Consider the following 21,286-nt stretch of genomic DNA (forward strand, 5'->3'; position numbering starts at 1 on the left):
ATTAAATCTTGAATTAAAATGTCCCAAATTCTCACGACATTTCAAACAACAACCACCACGTAATACATAGGAGCAGACGAGAAAAAGCAATAGCCCTTACTGTACAACTCATGTCATACCATCCCATCAACATTAACCAAGGCTACACCCCCCTACAATAAAGCCTCAATCAAGTCTTGATCACACTCACTTCCTCCCGTAGAAGCGCATCTCGGCCGCCCCCACGTCAAACACGGCCACGACGTTTTGCAGAAACACGTCGCCCAGGATATACGGCCCCGGCCCGCCGCTGGCAACGCCAATGGCGCAGTAGCCCGTCAGCGGGTCGACGAGGTCCTGGTAGATGAGGTCGGCCGGGTTGATCCAGAACTCGACGCCCGAGATGAGGATGGCAAAGTGCGGCGGGATGGCGTCGCACTGCACGAAGTAGGTGCCCCATTGGTACAGGTACACGGCGCGCGGCTGGAACGAGTTGGCGATGGCTTCGGCGAGTGCTAGGGAATTGTGTCAGCTGTGTCAGTGCGTGTAGGTAGTGTGTGAAGTAATTGATACTCACGGGGAGGGAGGTAGAGCATCGTCGTGCCCGTGTCGACAATGTACGGATACTTGGTCGTGTCCGTCGTCTGGTCCCATTTCATGCCGTCGGGCACAATCGTGTAAAACGAATACTTCCACGCAGTCTCAGGCTGGCCGATGAGATTTGCCTGCAAGCCCTCAATGTCAGTCCCCCCAAATCCTCATCATATAGTAGATATCATCATCAACATCATCAAACTCACCACAATCAGATCCGTCTTTGCAAACCCCCTAAACTGCCAGTCCATCGGCGGCAGCCCTCCCCAGGCAATGACGCCGTCCGTCGAGTTCTTCACCAGCGCAACGCTGAAGACGGGGTCGATGCTCCCCTGGCTGATGGCGCTGGTCAGGAACGGCGTGTAGCTCATGGTGTTCCACGGCGCCTCGTCACCAACATCACCATAATAGGCGCTCGTGATGGCGGGATACGCAAGGCCAAGGATGCCGACCGTGACGTTGTTACCGTGCCAGTACGTGCTGTTGGCCAGCCCGACCTGCTGCTTCGACACCGTCACGCCGCCGCACGAGATGTCGCTGTAGCCCATCGGGCCCGAGATTCGCTCGCCCGAGCCGTACTTGAGGTAGAAGTGCAGCTCGTCAATCTGCCCGTGGCCGAAGCCGTCGATGTACGGCTTGGAGAAGCCGCAGGCAGACTCGCTGTGAGCGTCGCCGCCCAGGTCCGCGCACTTGAAGCCCGTCTTGGTCGCCCACGTATCGGAGCTGCCTGTGTCAAAGAGCAGCCAGACGGGGACGCCATCCCAACCGCACTGGATGGCATATTGCGTCGAGGCATCAGTCAGGGCGCTGACGTTTTGAAACGACTGCTTGAAGGAACCGGGGGAGTTGGAGCTGAGGCTGCTTCGAACGCGGCTGAGCGCAGACACGGCCGAATGCTGCTGGCCCGGCTTTCCCTTGATGCCCTTGAGATGTGAGATGTGCATCGTAGCGCGGTCCTGGCTGGGTTCCTTGACGGCTTTGACCCGCTGGAAGGTGAGGCCGTTCATGGGCTTTGCGAGGTCCCAGTCAGGGGCGTGGCGTCTGACTTGGGGGAGGCCAGCGGAGGATGCGGTAATGACGAAGCTGCCGAGGAGGCAGATGAGCCATTGCGTGAGGTTCACGGCAACCATGATTGAGTTGGGATAGGGGGGAACAAATGCTCAACAGCGACAACTAACTAGGAGAAGGAGATGAAGTTGGATGAGAGGGGAGAGAGAGGTGAAGATGCGAGACAGGTGGTCTAGGTAAAAGGAAAACTGCCTTGATATCTTGAACTGATGGAGGTTAAACGAGAAAGCTGGGACATTGAAAAGGGGCAGAATCGAGGTCAAAGCACACACAGCTTCTCGACAGCTGGCCACGGGAAAAAAGAGAGAGAAGACGGTTGTTTGCATCAACGTGCCACCTGTTTCACTGACGGGTGTCCTTTGTGCAAGTATCGGATAGGGGAGCCGGACGGACTCGATGGTCATAAAAAAAGGTGAATTGTTTGCTTTCTTTTTTGTGGATAGACGGGAAGGATATTGTCGAGTCTTGTGTCGGTGCTTTACTTGGTACGAAGTTGCATCTTAGATGATGCAAGAGACACTGCAGCGAGATCTTCGTAGTGGCATATATCATATGCATTTGTGTGCAAATAGTAGTGAACCATCTGATGTAATTTGAAGAATATCTCTAAGAGGCAGCCGAGTCATCAAACCGATGCTTATAGACAACAATTTGCACGAATTCATCAGACTCAAAGCTATACGGCAGAACATGAATCTAGCACATGCGTACAAATTCAGAAACCTGACTCTAAACAATAAACTTGAAATGTCTAGTATCTTCCTGTTGATGACCCGACGTGGCATCCGCCTCTGGAGCTCTTTATCCAAGACCTTTGCTCTGACCCTGTTTTGTTTCGTGCCCTTTCCTGTATCACAGGTAATAATAGCTCTGTCTCTGGAAACACACGATAGATTGATCGAGTCTCCATACCACCTGCTTGAGATTATTATTGGATGCGCTTTATAGCATTCATCCAAGAGCTATGTTATATGCAGCCATTGAAGCCCGGTATCATCGTTTCGTTGCGATCAGAGAGTATGCCATTCTCCTTCCAACTCACCTTTAGCTTTAGACCAAAAATGTCAAATCAAGCTTAACTTTCAAATCCTTCCCAAAAGCTGCCAACATCCGTATAACACCCCTTAATAGAAACCCCCTTGTACAACTCCCTCACAGCCGTCGGGTTCGGATCTCGAGATGCTGCATATTCCCAGCCTCCTTTTCTCCACACCACATCTTCCAAAACAACACGAATATAGAAACGCGAAAACAACCCGAGCCAGATCTGTTACATATTAATCCTCTCCAGTTACTTCCCATCCGTAAACGATGCCGTCGAGTTTCGTCCCCATGTTCGTCATACCTCAGGTCGCACATCACATACAACATGCAGCACTGCCATCCCGATCCGTCATCTACGGTGGCACCTCATCTTGCACTCTGTATATCAACTTCGCTTATTTGCCGAGACAAGTAACGCCCAGTGTCTTGTCTAATCCCAGCCTGTTAACCGGCCGTACTTGGTTACTAATAGCTGAGAGTAACAAAAGAGGTTCGATGTCATGATCTAACATCAACTATAGCTCAACTTTATAGAATCAAACATTAAACAACATCTTCTCCAAAGAACTAACTATATATAATATCGATAAATCTTCTTCTCATCCTCGCCCACAACAAAACTCATCCCACTCTCCACAACCCAGCAATTACCCAAACAGGAAACCTCAAAAAGCCACGCCGTTGGAAACTTCCACTCTCAAGCAACAAAAAAACCACGGCAAATCCGTCGGCGCCCCCAATATTCCCGATCCCCCGATTGGCAAATCAAGTCGGCCAATTGCGCTTCTCAACGGCCTTATCCCGCGCTTCTTCACCGGGTATAAAAAAAAAAAGTTGCCGTCTACCGTTTAAGCCGAGGCTATATAGCTCACACGCCAGGATAGAAGTGTATCATCGACAAATTCGAATTGAATAATACCCCCAAAGACTCAAAAGCCCCCGTAAACCAAACGTAAATCATTATACAAATTCCAACATTAATAAAAGACATCCGTGTCAATTTTTAAATGCACATCACATACTTTTCTACCCTTATCAAGTGCCATCCTCTCGCCAGCCAGTCGCATCTCCTGCCAACCTGGGCTACCTCTGCGACACTATCCCACAACCACACCACAACCCGCCGCATGAACATCCAAATCTCCATAGTTCATAGTCACCCATTAAACTGCCACAAATGCCCTCCCTCGCCGCCACGTTGCCGTTGCCGTTGCCGCGCATGCTCCGGGGCCTCGATGCCCTCCAGCTCCAGTCTCGCCATGTGATTTTCGCTTCGTCTTTCAGCTGCGCGCTGCAGCAGCGCCGAGCCCGAGACGGGGGATCTCGTCTTCATCCTCCGTCTCCGTATCGTTCTTTGCACAGCTGTCGTGGCTCAACTATTTCAAGACCAAGACCATCCATTACGCCTCTAAAAACGACTTATACGACAACACAAACGAGAATGGCGTCCAAAAAAACCTTGGTTGTGAAAAAGGAACCGCCTCTTTCTTACATGGAGCATCTAAGTCCCTCCGTATCATACTACATCCCACCAAATCCTGCATCCCTCGACAAGAATAGCAACTCCAGCAACTCCAACGATCCAGAACTCATCCTAGTCCTCAGCTGGATGGGAGCCCGAGACGTCCACATAGCAAAATACATTGCCCAGCACCGCGCCCTCTTCCCATCCTCACGCATCCTCCTCATCCGCTCCCCTGCATCCCACGTCTTCTGGCCGAGCCTCGCCCGCAAGCACATCCCGCCCGCCATCCGCATCCTCATGCAATTCGCAGAGCCAGAGACCTCAGCAGCAGCAGCAGCAGTCCCCAGCAACGGCGGAAACAAGCCCCGGGTCCTGCTGCACATCCTTTCTAACGGGGGCGTCAGCACCGCCGCCAGGATCCGCGAACTCCTAAGAAAAGAGCTCGGCAGAGACGCCGCTGGAAACAAGCTCGTCATCCCTCGGTATGCTCTCTGCCTCGACTCCTGCCCGGGAAATTTCGTGTGGGAGAGCACGCATAGGGCCCTCCTCCAGTCTCTGCCTCGCTGGACTTCTCCGCTGGTCCACATGGTCATTGCCGTTGCCTGGCTGATATACAAGCTCCGTCTCACTCGGCCTGCTCAGAATCTCAATGCCGAAGCCCTCAGGAGAGGCAGCCTACTCCCAAGGGAAACCCAGAGAACCTACCTTTACGGCACGGCAGATGCTGTCATCAGCTGGCGCCACGTTGAAGACCATGCAAAGAGGGCAGAAGACTCGGGGTTCAAGGTGCGCAAAGAGAGGTTTGAGGGTGGAGAGCATGTGTCACTTGTTAGGAAAGATAGCCAGCGATATTGGCAAGCAGTCAAGGAGACATGGGGAGGGGACGAGGTTGGATTGGAAGCTGAAATGCTACCTAAAAATGAAGTGACAAAACAGGAAACGATCATGGATGTGTAGGTGGGTGTAATGAACGGACTAAAGCCATAATCGGATGAGAAAAGGGAAAGGAAAAGCGTTCTCTCAAAAGACGTTCATCCATGGTTGTAGAAATATTCAGGATAGAACTAGACGTATAAACCGTGAAGCCAGTGAATAACACCCCAGGTATCTTTTGTGCCATAAAAAGTATCGATAAGTCAAAATTGATCACACCCAGTTTTGTTGAAGCCGTTCCCTATCAGCACCTCCTTCATCAGAGATGGACTCCTCTCTCCACAGTAGGAAAGAACCCATGATTTCCGATAAATCACCACAACGCCGCTTTTTAATAATTAGCTATGCCGGTTGACGGGTGACAATGCAGATCCAAAACAAAAGAAATCGTGACCATGTGAAGGTCGTTTGTTTATAGCCGATGCCCCAAAACATCCTGTTTCAACTCCATCAACGCCCAGTATTGTACCCATCACACCTGTATATCCCGAAACCGTTGTATTGGCCAAGGAGAGACGAAAAGGAAAAGGAAAGTAGTTGTACGCCACGCTCGCTCGCAAGACAGTCGACTCAATCGACGCAAAGTGACAAGGGTTGGGTTGTATCGAGGGCTGTTCAAGTTTTGGCCTTCTTTCGTGAACTCGTCGATCTCTCTTCCGAAGCCCCCCGCTTCCCATGAGCTACAAGGCCTTCCTCTGCCGCTGCTCCCACTTCTTCGACATCACCAATTCCTTCGTCCTCCTCGCTGCACTGGTCACACTCCTGGTCGAAGTGGTGTTGCTCTTGATAAACCCCTTTGGAGCAATCTCCAAAGATTCCGTTGTTTTTCGCCTCAAGACATGACAGCTGTTGTGTGAGATCCTCCCATATTTGTTCTTCGCCGCACGTGGTGCAAGTGCCGCTGAAAATGACCAGACGGCACATGACTGTGTTTTTGAAAGGGGTCGGTGTCGATGATTGTTAAAAGCAGGGCCCAGGAACTACGCCCAATTGCGTGTTCCCATCAATGAACAGCTTTTGAGAAATTTCGACGATTCTGTAACCGAAAGATAGGAAGAGCAAGAAAGTCTTCCTTGGCATGGGGCAGTATGAAAGATTAGTCTGTAGGGACTAGGGAAACGGACATTAGCTCGAGTTGTCTCTGCAACCAACAACACATGAATTTATTCACATTGTGGAAAAAACAAGAAGGGGGGAGGATCCATACAGGCTAATGAAATTGTGTTAGTAGGGGAATGCACACGGGCCTCCGTCCACTTGATCAAGAGAAACACTCGTAAATTTTCTTCTCTCCTCTGTCCCCTCTTTAGTCGGTGAATTGCGTTAGTTGATTCAATAAAAGAACAACGAAATTGTTTGTTGTGCGAGAAGCCTGCGTCGTAATTGAGTTGGGTGCTGCCAGGGTTGCACGGATGACAAGAAACGGTGTGCCTTGTCGTTCGTGTTGGCTCTTGAACAGGCGGGTCGCTGCATATAGCACCAGATGACGGCCTTCAGGAAGACGAGGTGAAGAAGAAGGAAATGAAGATCATGAAGGAGAGGAAGAGGGAAGGATTAGTGCACAAAATGGCGTTTCTTGTGTGGTGCGGAACAAAGTTTCAATGCGGAAAGCGATGAAGACATACCAGCCAACAATCACAAGCTCAAGAATGGATCTGTGTGCGCATACTTTGACACTCGAATCCCCCTCCCAGATGGACAAACTCGAAACAGAAATGACAAAAGACATCCATTGATTAACAGCCCACCTGCATACGGACGCTTCTCCGCTCACTCGATACGGCCACAGCAGCACCACCGTCTGTCACTTGTCATATTCGGCCGAGCCCACCACGTAATTGATTGTGCAAAATATGTTGGCAAATAGAGGGTGGGTCTCCAGCTTGTAGTAGCTACAATGTTTGAACATCCAGAGCATACCAAGCTGCGTCGGCTAGGACTGATCAAGGTATCGATCGGAACAGACGGTCACCGGCCAGGCACAGGTAGGGAGTCGAGTCGAACGGAGCCGTCTTCGCGAGACGAGACACCGCCAGCGTCCATCCATATTGCTGCTGATGTCCTCTGGCCCACGCAATCTGGACATGCATGGAGAGATCTATCGTTTTTCCTAGAGGCGACTCTTCCCTTTTTTTGTCCTATAGTGGGTTAGGAGGGGTGTGCTGTGTCTTTCTTGCAGCAAGAGTTGGCCTGTTAGTTGCATGCACGCACCAATGAATGTCTCAAAGCCCGCCGGACATCTCATCGAATGCGAGAACCTCTACCGCTCTTACGGCCTAGTATACTTTCTGTTACCGCTCTTAATGTATCTGCGTCCATCCTTTGGAGGGTTGTGACGCTATGGAGCGACTTGGCAAGGGTACTACCCGCGTCTCCTCCCGTCCTGTCTTGCACCACGACAAGCACGGCTTGAGAGACACACTTGTGCGCTCACCACCTTGGATCGAGAGGAAGACAAAGCTAGCCTCGACACAAATGGACTTTGGCTGGACAAATGAAAACACACCGAGGAGCTGCCACGAGCGTCACGGGTCGCGAAGGAGCAGCCGCCAAAAGCGCAGCTTGTTCCATATCCAGCCAAGGGATCGAGGGAAAGTCTAGAGAGTGGAACCGCAGTCCACCAAGGTTGCCGCCGGATTCCTTCCGCCGCCTCGGGCGGGATATAGCGTTGCGAGACCCAAGATGTCATGTCTCCTCTCTCCACCAGTCTCTGTAGCCCGAACGGCGTCCACGACGGGCGGATGGGCGGGACGAGAGGGGGAAGCCCGGCGCCACCATGCCTTTACGAAAAGTATCATTGATGAAATAGAGTCGTAAATCCGATTCACGGCTGCGGAGGCAGTGAGCGGAAGATCGACCAACAGATTAGCGATGAGCGTGAGGGTCAAGGAAACTGACAGGGTGATTCAGATGCCCCCGGGAGTGGAGAGGAAACAAGAGGCCAGGCCAGGGGTCTTTGTCGTACACATTTTGCCAGCCTGCATCTGGCATCTGCTGCCAGCTATTGACGGCTACGTTCATTGGCCAGATGCTGCAAATTGGAGCTGCAATGCACGAGCACAAGTTCGGATGGGGGATGACGGAAGCAAAAATGGCTGCGTTGGTAGAATATGTGATATTTGGGTACGGATACAGTACCTTCCATACAAAGAATCACTTAGTCATAAGCACGCCTATCGATACCTCAGGTAGGCGTGTATCTTCACTTCCACTCGCTTATGCATTGGATCATATATCGAATCCATATAATATCAACTCATCATACTCATACTCACACTCCTACTCTTACTCTTACGCCATCAGCACAGACTACCTGCGATACCAAGCTAAATCCCGCCCCTGATTCACCACGGCCAGATGCCATCCTGCCGCCTTCTTGTCTCTCACCCGTTTCTCATCGTCGCCGACAAACATCGCCGCATGTCTCTCGTTCCTTGTTCGCCGTGCACCGGGAGCGGACGCTTCCTCTCTCTCAACCGCCTCTAACGGCCCAAGAACCGGTTCATCGTCTCGGCTATAAAACAAGTAACAGGGCCAGAGGACAGCATAAACGAGTCACATGCAGCCCGGCCTTCTGCGGCCAGATGAAGCGGCCCGGCCATTGTCGCGATTCATGGGAGGCTGGACGATGCCAGCAACCGTTTAAGTGTGTACTCGTATGTGTGCGTGTGTTTGCAAGGGCTGCCAGCGGAAAGTAGTCTTCCGCCCCCAAACCACGAGTACAGACGACATGAGACGGTGACTCTCTGCATGCATTCGAAATTGGGGCACGTATTTAGCCCTATAGCAGCTCTTGGACAGATAGCCCTTTCAAACCGCGTGCATTGCATCTGCATGCGCATTGCATATGTCTTCCTACCTATACACGGCCACGACTATGAAAGGTTTCGGCGTCCAGCTCGCAAAGCCCGAGACAATCCTTCGATCCGCAGGCAACATGGCTTCCGCTATACGCGCCCGGGCTCCTCATATGTTCAAAAAGTGGCTCTTGATAACATTGACGCCCTTCTCTACGGATTGCAGGTAATAGATGTGTTTCTTCCCAAGCACATGCTACCTTGGCATCTACACACAGCCAGACTCCATAACCACCAGCTCCTCGCAAAAAGGGAACAAAAGTCGATCGCCAGGGATGCTCGATCCTCCAGCCCACACCGCAACTAAGATAGACATTAGGATGGCAGGCAATATGACAGGTAGCCTACAGCAGGAAGATGCTCCCGGCGTGCCGTGATTTGTACGGCGCTTTCTTAGCCCAAGTCAAGTCATCCCGGCGGATTGTGCACATGCTCGTATACGCTGTGCATATCCCGTACAAACAGCTACTCAAGGTACGCGTATATATCGTATGTGTGGATAGGTTACCTGTATTCTCTCTGATTCGACAATATTTACTACAACATCCCCATCGAAGCCCGCATATTCTCGCATCAATCACATCGCTTCTCCAGACTCCATAACCCTCAAAAACTCATCTCACCGGCTCCTCGCCCCAGCACCACCCGATTGGACGCCTCTCACTTGCCTCTCTCTCCCTTGTTCCGCATGCATTTCATCTGCATCGCATAATGCATCTCGACCCTAAAAACCCCCAATCGCAGCCACGCCTTTTCGACCCTCCGCCAGCCGCACATGCAAGTTGCCTCGACTAGCAGGATCGAGGCCCTGCTGCCTGCAGGCTTCAAATCGCAAATATTTGCGGCAAACAAAAAAGTAAGACGGGGGACATCTTTTCAGCTCTTTTGCATCCCTGTCAGACCCATGATGATCGCCTCGGGGAGTGCTTATGTATGATGTATTACTCGTATATGCGCTCTTTCTTCTTTCACAATGGCAGTTGTAATATTTGATGTAGCGAATTATGCTAATATACAAACCGCGGCAACTCTTTTCAACTTCCATGCCGCTCTTCGCCGCTCCCTTCATCAGCCACAGCAGGAAGCACGGCCAATTCCAACATCAAGACATCGCATCGCAACTGATGCGAGAAATGTCAACTTTAAAAAAAGATAAAAAACACGGGGCAGAGATGCGCTGGCACATCTGTGCAGGACTAGGTGATCATAGGCCAAAAACAGCAACGTCCTTTCGTCACTCGACTATGTCCTAGAATTGTTCCGAATGGTAGGTATCCGTAGGCAGTGAGGAGTCCAGCTGGATTACGTAGATTGCGTAGCAGATAGGAAGCGACATCAAAGATCCAGTAGCTTTCTCTTTTTCTCTTCATTTTCTTTCTTCTTTTGTGCTTTTTTTGTTTCTTCTTCTTCGCTTTTCTTCTCTTCGTCATTCTGCTTCTCTAGTGTTGGCTTGTCGCTGCAAGTCACCTGCTTTGTGACATATTGAAGCCGACACAAACCATATTCTGGCATTCATCATCCGTCCATGGACAGGATTGCCATGATAGATATGTATGTCAGAGAATAAATACGTCACTCTCGCAGCAATAGGCCAGAGTCGTCGATCCACGGTGAGCAACATATCGACATGTCAAAGCAAATCCAAAAGTCACAGCGCTGGAGAATCCACACCCAGTTGCAACATCCAGAATCAGAGCAATGCAGTCTGTCACCTAGCTCTGTCAACTTGTCATCCGGTTTTCCAGGGACATTGACCTCAGGACCATGATTGTACTGCGGCAATACGGGAGTCAAGAACATAGTAAGCAGGCATGGACGTCGCTTGCACAACCAGCATGTCAGGTCTCAGTGTCAGACGGCCACCAGACAAAGAGAAAAGGGGGGTATACGTTCATCATATTAAACGGGGCCGTAGAATCGAATAGAAATATTCAGCGATCCTCGAGAGTGAAAGAAGGGAAAATGGCGGGGTATAAAAAATTCGGTGAGTACAGACGTGGACTCCATAAAATAGTGTCATATAGTCGTGGGCTTTTTTGTGTGTTTTGTGTGTGTTTTTTTCTTGTTCAAGAGAGATTAAAGTCGGGGAAGAAGAGCTCCGGGGGTGGTGCTAGTCAAGAAAATCATGGCATCTTCAAGGGGCGCTGAGTCTGCGGGTTTAGTAGGCCAGCATCCAGTGTCAAGGTCACACCCAGTCACGAAAGCACGCGGCTGCTTGCAATCAAAACACATGCAAGCTTTACTGGGCTCCGGGGGGAGGGGCACCGGCAGGAGGGCCTCCGGAGGGAGGTGTCGCTTGTCCTCCCTGTTGCTGCTGCTGGTACATCAATGACTGATACCACAGAGCGACATAGTTTTGATAACCACCATCTAGCGACAGGAGTCAATAGGGCTCAAGTTTCAACGTCAGATAGAAGACACTTACATTGGGCGTACGGATCTGAGCCATCGCCTGAAGAAGCCTGGGGAGGTTGGTTAGTAGACGAGTCGGGACCCTGCTGGGAGTAGCTCGGTCGATCGTCTTGCGGTCCGCGACCTCGGCCGCCGGGGGGGCCACCGCTACCGCTGCTCTTCTGTCGCTGCCCATGCATTAGTATTGACGTCTGTTGAAGGACTGTGCAAGGTGTCTGTCATCAACTTACCACTGCCTCTACTTTCTCGTCAATGGCTTGCTTAGCACGAGCGATACTATCACGGGTTCCAATGAGCGCAATCTCCCGCTGGACTTCGCCAGGGCCTGACGATTGAGCCACATTGATCTTGCAGCCAGTGCTGTTTTGCATCTCCCGAATGGTCTCGCCCCCTTTGCCGATGATCATACCTACTGCATCGGACGGGACGTAAATAGCATCGTTGATCTTGTCAGAACCGCCAGAAAATTCTCTCGGCGGTCCCTCGTTGCGAGCAGCGCTGGGGGGCTTCTTGGTGCCAGAGGCCGGACCATCGCCCCGGCTGTCGCTGTCCACAATCTCCATGATGAAATCCTTGGCCCGAGCGGCCGCCTCACGACTACCAATGAGATTGACGGGACGCAGACCGTTGACACTCTTAGATTCCCCGACAATGTTGATGTGGCAGCCAGATCGCTCTTGTAGATCCCTGATAGTCTCGCCTCCACGTCCGATGATGAGGCCGACTGTGCGATCCGGAACCATGATTTGCATATGGTCCTCGCCATCCCTCAAGGCCGCAGCTCCGCCCCGAGCAGGATCACGAGGCTTTTCTTGGGCGCGGTTAAGGGCTCCCATTCCACTATCCTCGATAATGCGATTGATGGCTGTCTTGACTTCGGCACGACGAGCACGTGGGCCAGTGATCTTGCACTGTCGGAAGGGACCACCATCGGTAGCCGCCAAAAATTGAACACGACAATTCGTGTCAGCTTCGATCCGTCGCAAATTCTCTCCTTGGCGGCCGATGATAAGGCCAACCAGACTGGACTCTATCTGAATCGTCTCGGAGTTGTCATCACCACCTCTCAGAGGAGATCTTTCTCGGCCGGCGGCGCCGCCACGAGGGGAAAAGGTGCGACCACGTGACGGGGGAGAGTAGGAGCGCTCGCGATATTCTCGACCCTGAGGAGGAGCCCCACGACGATCGTCCCGGTATGAGCTGCCATTATGATAGTCGCCGCCGCCGCGAGGAGGAGATCGTGATCTAGATCGGCGAAAGGACCTGTCAGAGGTTCTCGACTCTGAGCCATAGACGAGCGGGCGGTCGTAAGGCGTAATGCCCTTCTCGGTCGCATACGCTCTCGCCTTGGATATAACATCGTCAAAGTTCATCGTGCCCGAGTTGACGGGTCGAAGAGCGCTCAGGTCGACATTGCCGCTGGAGGCGGGAGCGGGCAGGGCAGAGCCGGGAGGAGCAAAGCCCACGACGCCTGGGGGCGGAGGTTGATACGACGCTGGCTGAGCGCTGCCAGGTGGTGCTGGGTATGCGCCAGCAGATGCGGGCGGCGTCTGGGTCGAGGCTGACGACGGTGGCCTTTGGGAAGCTGATGCGCGCGGTCAGTTTGGGGTCTGGGCTCCATCACAGGTTTATGGTGTCTCACCAAGCGCGGCCAAGATGCTCTGGATATCAGGATGCGCAGGCTCGGCCATGGCGACGGATTATTGCAGTATAGAGTGCAGTGTATGTATGTTCCAAGCCGGTAGAAAGCCGCTGCTAGAATACGGTACAGCGCGATTGACTGATGGGCAGAAAACGTCGGTAACCGGGGGTCAATGGCAGATTGAGAGCCAAAGCGAGCGAGCGAGAGTACAGTAACAGCAACAGTAGGTGGATTGATTTTGATTAACACAGCATAGGCAATGTTCACAGATTGGACACGCGCGCAATTTTAAAAACCCGGCGACCCAAATTGTAATCAACGTCGTATAGCCACTTGCGATCGGATTGGTATGGTATCTCGCTGGACACAATGCGACTTGCGAAAAGCAAGGTAGAAGATGGATTCAGGCACTATTAGTTGGATTTTTGCGAAGAAAGAGCGAGAGCGCAGCCTTTGTCGGACCAAGTATACAAAGCCGTCCAGGCGGTCGCAGCGCTAATCCCGAGGAGTCGCCTCACTCAAAGCCAGGTGAAGACAAAGGGCGCTTTGTCGCTGAGCCTGTGGATAGTGGTTGCCTTGAGGCTGGAAGATGGTGGAAGGACTGGCGATGGCCATGATATTGATGCAATTTTTCGTGTAGTTCAAGGCGACCGGATTAACGATGCGCCGGGGCAAGTTTGGGGTTGGACCGTCGAGCGTTAGAGCGTTAGAGCATTAGAGGCGGGACCCCAGTCGCCGTTCGCCGTTCTGGTACCTGAAAAGACTGGACTGGGTGACAAAAAAGGCCTCTCGAGTACGAGTAATGTTACAGCAATGCTCAACTACTGCTTTCGTCCTCGGCGCTCCGTTCGGAATACCACCCTGGCCTTAGCCGTAATTGACACGGCCTGGGGACTCGACGCTCGACTTGGCAGAAGCTAATCTCATGCTGCATTCGACAAGTTGCTGTACTGTAAGTGGCGAGCGTGAGGAGCGGGTACGAGTCCCTGCAGCTTGATCTAGGTGCCATCCAAGGTCCCTTACTCGTAAATCACACCAGGCCGATGCAAAGTGTAATTTCATTCTGCCAGACACTCGTTTGCTGAGGAAGCATGGATGACAATGACACCATGTGATTGATTGATGCTCAGGCCACGAGACGCGGCTATCGCGAAAGCTGCACTATTTGATTTGCACGCTGCTGGTCCGTTACCTAGTCCTGCCGAGCAGGCAAGGTTCGTCAGCAATCCATGGAGGTTCAGTTCAAGCTCAGCAACGGACAAGCAACAAGTCACATGCGTCGACAGGGGCACTTGATTGAGACAAGCTGCGGAATTGGCTGCCCGCGTACTCGTATGAATTGTCTCTGCCCGTATTTACTGCCCGTTCAGTGGTCGCCGGTACCCGGAAGGTCTTAGGTAGCGCGCTATTCACAAAGTATTCGTACGGTGACATGAGAAAAAATCCTTCCATTCGGGTCTCAAGTCTTTCCCGAACGCTATTGATTACGCGCGCCGCCGAGACTAAGCCGCACCCATTATGCTTTTTTTGGTCCGGTAGCCACGGAATCTTGCTCGTATAAGGTCAGCCAACGGTGGGCTGGATCGGGTTTTTGTGTGCTTTTTATTACGCGTGGCCGTCCTATTAAATACCTGAAGGGACCGTTGGTCAACTGACTCGTGAATTCTCGTCATATTTGTTGTATAGACGTCACACTCGTTCAATATGAGATCTCGCCCATGAAACGGATTGGCTTTTTCACTTGACTTTGCGACGAAGAAGAAAAAGAAGAAAGCATTGTTCGTTTTCAACGTGCCACCCATCGCACGTTTCATCATTTGATCCGCAAACGATCCCGGGGTACCCATCGACGGCTTCCGGCGCAGAGCAGACAACCGAGTAGCAAATATGTGTACACGCAACGTCATCGAATATCGCTGCAAGCATCAGGTCTCGAGAGGAAATACGCGTTGCTATCGCGACGATTGCCCCGGCAGGACAGACGACCTTTCCTACGACACCGAAGACTGCCCTCAGTGCGAAGGCCACAAGAGAGTCCAATCTGCGCGATGGTGTCCCATGGGCTGCTCGTGCAAATGCGTGGTCATGTAGGACCAGGTCGCTGAGCGGGGACAGAATAAATATCTGAAGCCTGTCGAGTTGTGCTTGTGCGACTGGAACAAAGCAGATTCAATCGGTGTACGATGCCGACTGAAGCTGTGAGCTTGTGTGTCGCTATATCGAGAAACAATGGCTTTGTTCACCAAGCCCGTCTTTGGACAGCAAAAGCAACAATATCGACAAAAAAAAAGGAGCGAAAAGAAACACTCAGAACGCAATATTGACATACTCACCGCGAGATATTGTTATTTACCTCTTTGAATATTTTTGCTATACCAGTCGGATCTTCGGCATGTTCGGTTTTGGTTTTGATCTGGAAATGGTCGCAGCTGCTATGTACCTGTAGGTGTGGTATAGATGATGATATGACGATAAAACGTGCTCATTTAGCTGCATGTGGAGGAGAAGAGGATGAAGAATGACGACGATATAAGAGCAAAGGAAGCACATAATTGGATACGAGATTTTTTTGATTTTTTTTTTATATCTCTAGGCATTACCTTAAATTATAAAAGTTGAGCGTCAATCTTATCTAGACCTACATCACACCCGTCTCTTCGGTAGTACGCTACTGCATTGTCTGCTCGTGCTTAGTAACCCAATGTGACGCGAAATCGATGCATCAAATCCCCCCAAATCCAGACTCGGACACTCGCAGTCCGCTCCCATTACCCCATTCACGACGACCATCGATGGACCTCTCGATTCCATCAAGACCAGGATTGCAGGCTGATCACTGCTGGCCCCCACCTGGGGAAAGCTTGCCGGCTAAAGCGCCGCCTAGCTGCTGACCAAACCAAACCAGACCAGACGCCTTTTAGCCACCTGCGCAGCGCCTCGCTACGAGATATTAGCTCCAAGCAGTAGCCTGGACTGCTCCACGGCCACTGAGCCACACGTGGAATGACACCCGCAAGCGCTAAAAGCCGCACTTCTGCAGGGCCTACAGGGGAGCTGCTGGCCAATCCCACCGCTCTCTGGCCGTCGTCTGCGAATCCCCAGCGTAGCATCCGCAACTTCTCCAGGTTCCCTCTCCGAGACATCGCCATTCGCTGCCAGACAAGTTCGCCAGTTTGTCGAGCTCTGTGATTCTGCTTCGCCATGGCCAAGAAGGCGCGTCAAAGAATCAGTTATGGTGAGACTCCCCGCCTGCATTCCCGCCATCTGTCCATTCCATTCCGTTTCTTTCCTTTCCTTTGCAGTTCGAAGTGCACACAGATGCTTGTTAATGAGCCCACCCCGCACGCGACCGACGGCCCAGATCAGACGAACCACAGCTCTCGTGCGAATGTCCGGGAGATGGACCATGCACAACAGCGCCGTTAACGAGACTCTGGTTTCCGACTGCTAACCGCCTCTTCCCAGTGCTCGAGAATGCCAAATCCTCGGCAGGCGGCCATCGCCTCGGCGTCAATGGCCTCGCCGTCGATGCGGACAACGCCATCCTGTAAGCCATGTTGCGTCTGCCAGTGTATCTGTGCTGTAGTCGAGCAGAACAGCTTCGCTAACATACGCCCTCTCTCTCCAGCTACTCTGGTGGCCGAGACGGTATGATTTGCGCCTGGGACCTGAACCTTGACCTACGGCACCGAAACGACATCATCGACGATGCATCCGCAAAACCAAAGCCGACCACGACGTTCCGAGCCCAGACACAGGCGCATATGCACTGGATCAACGACCTCGCTCTAGCACAGCACAACACCGCCTTGGTATCGGCATCTTCCGATCTCACTGTCAAAGTGTGGCGACCACACTCTCAGGAAGATAGCACCCGCGCCCAGAAGATTGGAGAGCACGACGACTACATCAAGTGCGTCGCAACGCCGCCAAGCGATATGAATGCCAACTGGGTTGCCTCAGCGGGCCTGGACCGCAAAATCTGCCTCTGGGATCTCAATGGCGGGGGCAAGACGCTCGAGGTCAACGTCAAGGGCGAGGAGACGACCGAGAAGGGATCTGTCTACGCTCTCGCCGTCGGTCGCAACCTCATTGCCAGCGGCGGCCCAGAGAAGACGGTCAAGCTCTACGATCCTCGTACTGGCTCCAAAGTCTCCAACCTCGTCGGTCATATAGACAATATTCGCGCCATCCTAATCGACGACGTCGGCGATACCATATTGAGCGCCAGTGCCGACAAGACTATCAAGATGTGGAGTGTCAAGGGCGGTCGTTGCATGTACACGTTTACAATGCATGACGAGAGCATCTGGTCTCTGTATTCGGATGACCCTCGCCTCGGCATCTTCTACAGCAGTGATAGGTCGGGTCTCGTCGCCAAGACCGACGTACGAGGTAGCCTAGAGGACATGGATGATGGATTAAGTCTCGCTGTTGCACAGGAGCATTTCGGTGTCTCCAAGGTTGTGGCTGCAGGCGGTCACATCTGGACAGCTACGAACCGATCGTCAATTAACCGCTGGGAAGACGTGGACACAGGCGCAAACCTGCCGCTTCCCGAAGAGTACCGCCGTCAGCGCGCAATGTCAGCTGCGTCCAACAAGACAAGACAATCAACGGCAACTACTCAGCCGCAAACGAATGGGTCGTCCAAGAAGGAAAAGGAGATACCCGCCGAGTCGATTCTGAGAATATCCAACACAGCCACCTTCCCGTCGCGCACGCCTCTGGACCCAGAACCAACCCCCGGTAATGACGGCTTATCAAGAAAGAATTCGGAAGTGGTCGTGGAACAACCCGAGCCGGAAATCAAGCCCATCCACACCCTGCCAGTAGAGACAATTGAAGGTCAATTCGGCCTTTTGAAGCACAAGCTACTCAATGATAGGAGGAGGGTCTTGACTTTGGATACGGCTGGCGATGTATTGCTGTGGGATTTGATCAAGGTATGCCTAACCACAACCCCTTCATTGCCGCTGTGCATTAAGGTGGCCCCATGCTTACAGCTATGCAGTGTAAACCTATCCAGAGTTTTGGAAAGCAACATCTCGAAGATGTCGAGAGGCAGGTTAATACGCGAGAAGCAGTGGCTCCCTGGTGCTCAGTTGATTTGAGCTCTGGCAATCTCACTGTCGTGTTGGAGCCCTTCAACTGCTTCGACGCCGAGGTGTACGCTGACGAACTCGAATTGGACGAGCCCATTGAATTCAGGGATGATCAAAGAGGTAAATGACAATGCCCTGTTCGTTCTCCAAATCTATGTTCAACTGGCTAACATGATGATCCAGTGAGCCTCGGCAAATGGATCCTACGGTACTTGTTTGCCAATCTTATTGACGAGGAAATCCGACGCGACGAGTCACATCGCTCAAAGCTGAACGAGGGCGTGGAGAAAAGACAGGCTGCCACCCGGGCAGAAGCGCCCACGTCAATCGTCATTCCCGGGCCTGGCATTGGAGCTATGTCAGATCAGCTCCTGACACCACGCGCGATTGCTCCTCATCTTCAAGTGACCACCCCTGGTCTGGCGATTGGGCTGGCGTCACCTGGTGTCCAAATGACGCTCCAAGGCGTGCCAGAGGAAGCAGTTGCGAGTCCTTTGGAAAGGGAAGCTTCTCGTCCATCAGCTGAGAACGACTACTTCACAGCTGGCATTGCGCCAGCTGGTGGCACCGCGGCTGCTCCTGCGGCGGCAGAGACATCAGAACCAAAAACGTCTACGGATAATAGCAACGAGAAATCCAAGGAAAAAGAAAAGGCTGCCGACAGTAAATCACCATTCAGCAGAAAATTCCGCATGTCATTCAGCTCCAAGAGAATCGGCCGGTCGGCATCTCAGGCAACACAAGAGAAGCCCGTCGTTGTAGACGACAAGGCCGACGAGTCTGAGTCTTCTTCCAATCACGAAAAGGAGGTTGATGACAGCTTCTTTGGCGTGATTCAGAAGATCCGAAACGAATATGACAAGCAAATTGCCGAGTCTCCCGATAAGTTCGTCGAGACACGAGTAACGCCGAGCTTGCCATCCGACACACCCGTTTTGAAACTTCCTCTCGGGACCAAGGTCATTATACAGGAGGAAACGTCGGGTGGCAGTGCAAACCTGTACCAAGGGACGGTGGAGAATCTCGGCAGAGATGCCGATATCATCGAGCAAAAAGCGCCCATGTGGCTCGGTGACGTGTTACTACAGAACCAGATCCCCCTGAAAGACCCCGTCAAGATATCCTTTGTCTTGCAACCCATGGGCAACCTGCCTCCCATTGCCACGGATGGTAACAGCCGTCTAAACGCAAACCGGATGCTGCGGGTGAAGAAGATTCTGGGCTATGTTTCCGAGAGGATTGAGCCAGAGCAAGAGGAGGACCCTAGCGCCCTCAAGCCCGAAGAGTATCTCGAACTGTATTGCAATGACCAGGTAAGTACACCCACAACCGTATTCTTATTATTTTGCTCCCAGGTTTCAAATGACTGACACCAAACGTCTGCTGCAGCTCCTTCATCCAACAATGAACCTGGCCACCCTCCGGACCCACGTCTGGAAAGGCGGAAGTGACATTATGCTCTATTACAAAGCCAACGGCCGCAAAGAGATCCTCCCATTGCCAACAATCTCTAGTACACAGTCCGCAGACGCGAGCGTACCACCAGTCCCACCACTGCCCACAGGAGAGGCGGCGACTGAGACTACCAACGGTGTATAAGTGTGAACGGCAACGCAATTGTTTGTTATACCTTGTTCTATGCTTTCTTTTATATATCAGATCCCTGACAGCGTCACGTTAAACATGATTTTTCTTCTTTCTCTCTCCTTGATCTATAATTTATGTCCGCGCCCGAAGATATATGGTTATCCTCTAAACAGTTGTCTGTGTCGTCTATTCTCATGTCGTTACTATACAAAATCATCATGGATGGAGGGGAAGGAGGATATACAGTATTGATACGCTGGTCTATTCATACAAAGAGCCCTCCTAATTCTTGTTCCTGTTTATACAGCCAAGTTGATACATATATATATCCCCGTCGCCATAGCGCCGATCTATATAGTCCCATTTTGATTCTTGTTTTCCCTTTTATGTTCCCACTCTCTCTAAAAACTCCGTGACGTTTTTTGGTTTATGAGCTTATGCTGTTCATGGTGTTGATGACCCATTGGTAGCTCCCCAGGAATATCGCACCGCCAATGGATATCCACGTCACCCGCGGCGCAATCCCAGCAAAGAAGGGCCGCACGCCCTCGTCCCTTACCATGCGCCGGAACACGTCGCCCACGGAAACCCGCTCCTTGGACAGCATGACCCTCGTCTTGAGCACGTCGAGCGGCGTCGTCGACGCCGCGGCCACGCCTCCCGCCAGGCTCCCGTACAGCGCGCTCTCCCCCGCCGAAACGTCCTTGCCGTCGCCGCGGCGCTTCCGGCCCCAGGCCTTCATGCCTTCCCACAGCGGGAACTGGATCACGGTGAAGGGCACCTCGCGGAAGACAGTGATGCCCCAGCCGCGGTACAGCTCGCGCCAGACCGCGGCCAGGCTGCCCCCGGGGGCGGAGTACCGGCTCAGGATGTGGCCCAGCGCCTGGGCGGAGGAGCCGCCGTGGTGGCCGGCCTGGGCGCGCTGCTTGACGACCTCTGTGGGCACGCGGACGGAGCAGGCGGCGATTTCGCCCAGGCTGGAGGCGAGCATGTGCGTGAGGACGTCTGCGGGCACCCACGTTCTTGAAATATCACCATTATCACCATTTCCACTACTGCTGTTGCTGCCGCGTATGCGCTGGCCGAAAAAGGCCTTTGCCGTCTCGTAGGTGCAGAAGAAAAAGGCCGCGCCGGGGGCGGACCCGACGAGGGCGGAGCCGATGCCGCGGTAGATGCCGGAGAAGCCGCCCGAGGGGAAGAAGCCGGCGGAGGACTGGAGGCGGGTCTTGAGGGTGTCGAGGGGGAAGAGGGAGAGGTCGACGGTTGTTCCTGCGAGGGCGCCGGCGAGGAGGGCGGATTGGAAGGATGGCGGTTGGGGAGCCATTGCGAGAGTTAATTAGATGTTTTTTATGGAACTAAGGAGTTAGAGAGGGAGAGGGAGAGGGAGAGAGGAAGGGCTGTGAAAGCCCAACCTTTTTGTCGGAGGGATTGGGAAGTTTTGGGGGGAAGTTTTAGTGATGCGTTTAATCGAAGCTCTTCTTTTTGGGGTGATGCCGATATAGGTGGGATTTGGGTGGTGTGGGTTATCGATAACCGCTGCAAGCCGGTCGGAAATGCGAGCACTTTAGGTGTGTTGCCGAGGGTGAGACTTTGCTTACAT

General features: G+C 52.5%; 7 protein-coding genes across 7 annotated transcripts; 3 read left to right on the forward strand and 4 right to left on the reverse strand.

Annotated features, from left to right (window-relative positions):
- Positions 1–30: 30 nt before the first annotated feature.
- On the reverse strand, positions 31–1,703 carry M431DRAFT_20028 (hypothetical protein; the record flags this gene model as incomplete). Its single annotated transcript, XM_024913312.1, has 3 exons — positions 31–494; positions 557–704; positions 780–1,703. The coding sequence occupies 3 exons, from the start codon at positions 1,701–1,703 to the stop codon at positions 187–189; spliced, it is 1,380 nt and encodes a 459-aa protein (XP_024769712.1). The 3' UTR covers positions 31–186.
- Positions 1,704–4,126: 2,423 nt separating this feature from the next.
- On the forward strand, positions 4,127–5,107 carry M431DRAFT_96063 (hypothetical protein; the record flags this gene model as incomplete). Its single annotated transcript, XM_024924780.1, has 1 exon — positions 4,127–5,107. The coding sequence occupies one exon, from the start codon at positions 4,127–4,129 to the stop codon at positions 5,105–5,107; it is 981 nt and encodes a 326-aa protein (XP_024769713.1).
- Positions 5,108–5,803: 696 nt separating this feature from the next.
- Positions 5,804–6,007, reverse strand: M431DRAFT_58885 (hypothetical protein; the record flags this gene model as incomplete). The annotated part of the gene is made up of 1 exon (XM_024921532.1): positions 5,804–6,007. A coding segment is annotated over one exon (204 nt), but the record flags the coding sequence as incomplete, so codon positions are not given.
- Positions 6,008–11,133: 5,126 nt separating this feature from the next.
- Positions 11,134–13,427, reverse strand: M431DRAFT_259547 (hypothetical protein). The gene is made up of 4 exons (XM_024913854.1): positions 12,995–13,427; positions 11,583–12,937; positions 11,366–11,513; positions 11,134–11,310 (listed from the first exon to the last, which is right to left on the reverse strand). Exons 1-4 carry the CDS (start codon positions 13,041–13,043, stop codon positions 11,180–11,182), a joined length of 1,683 nt encoding a protein of 560 aa, XP_024769715.1. The 5' UTR covers positions 13,044–13,427; the 3' UTR covers positions 11,134–11,179.
- A 1,454-nt stretch (positions 13,428–14,881) lies between these two features.
- Positions 14,882–15,085, forward strand: M431DRAFT_96013 (hypothetical protein; the record flags this gene model as incomplete). The annotated part of the gene is made up of 1 exon (XM_024924775.1): positions 14,882–15,085. One exon carries the CDS (start codon positions 14,882–14,884, stop codon positions 15,083–15,085), a length of 204 nt encoding a protein of 67 aa, XP_024769716.1.
- A 1,115-nt stretch (positions 15,086–16,200) lies between these two features.
- Positions 16,201–20,068, forward strand: M431DRAFT_512273 (hypothetical protein). Its single transcript, XM_024919807.1, has 5 exons — positions 16,201–16,541; positions 16,623–17,940; positions 18,009–18,219; positions 18,283–19,412; positions 19,489–20,068. The coding sequence occupies exons 2-5, from the start codon at positions 16,645–16,647 to the stop codon at positions 19,696–19,698; spliced, it is 2,847 nt and encodes a 948-aa protein (XP_024769717.1). The 5' UTR covers positions 16,201–16,541; positions 16,623–16,644; the 3' UTR covers positions 19,699–20,068.
- On the reverse strand, positions 20,068–21,253 carry M431DRAFT_512274 (hypothetical protein). The gene has a single exon (XM_024919808.1). The coding sequence runs from the start codon at positions 21,008–21,010 to the stop codon at positions 20,114–20,116; it is 897 nt and encodes a 298-aa protein (XP_024769718.1). The 5' UTR covers positions 21,011–21,253; the 3' UTR covers positions 20,068–20,113.
- Positions 21,254–21,286: the final 33 nt, after the last annotated feature.

Source organism: Trichoderma harzianum, assembly GCF_003025095.1.
Source record: "Trichoderma harzianum CBS 226.95 unplaced genomic scaffold M431scaffold_15, whole genome shotgun sequence".
Taxonomy (NCBI): Eukaryota; Fungi; Ascomycota; class Sordariomycetes; order Hypocreales; family Hypocreaceae; genus Trichoderma; species Trichoderma harzianum.

Bases quoted from the DNA above. Each gene is read 5' to 3' on its own strand.
- M431DRAFT_512274 (XM_024919808.1), bottom strand. From the start codon at position 21,010: ATGGCTCCCCAACCGCCATCCTTCCAATCCGCCCTCCTCGCCGGCGCC.
- M431DRAFT_512273 (XM_024919807.1), top strand. From the start codon at position 16,645: ATGATTTGCGCCTGGGACCTGAACCTTGACCTACGGCACCGAAACGAC. The intron at 17,941-18,008 runs GTATGCCTAACC...ACAGCTATGCAG, and splicing joins TGCTGTGGGATTTGATCAAG to TGTAAACCTATCCAGAGTTT. The intron at 19,413-19,488 runs GTAAGTACACCC...CGTCTGCTGCAG, and splicing joins AACTGTATTGCAATGACCAG to CTCCTTCATCCAACAATGAA.
- M431DRAFT_259547 (XM_024913854.1), bottom strand. From the start codon at position 13,043: ATGGCCGAGCCTGCGCATCCTGATATCCAGAGCATCTTGGCCGCGCTT. The intron at 12,938-12,994 runs GTGAGACACCAT...CGCGCGCATCAG, and splicing joins GAGCATCTTGGCCGCGCTTG to CTTCCCAAAGGCCACCGTCG. The intron at 11,311-11,365 runs GTAAGTGTCTTC...TCCTGTCGCTAG, and splicing joins CTCAGATCCGTACGCCCAAT to ATGGTGGTTATCAAAACTAT.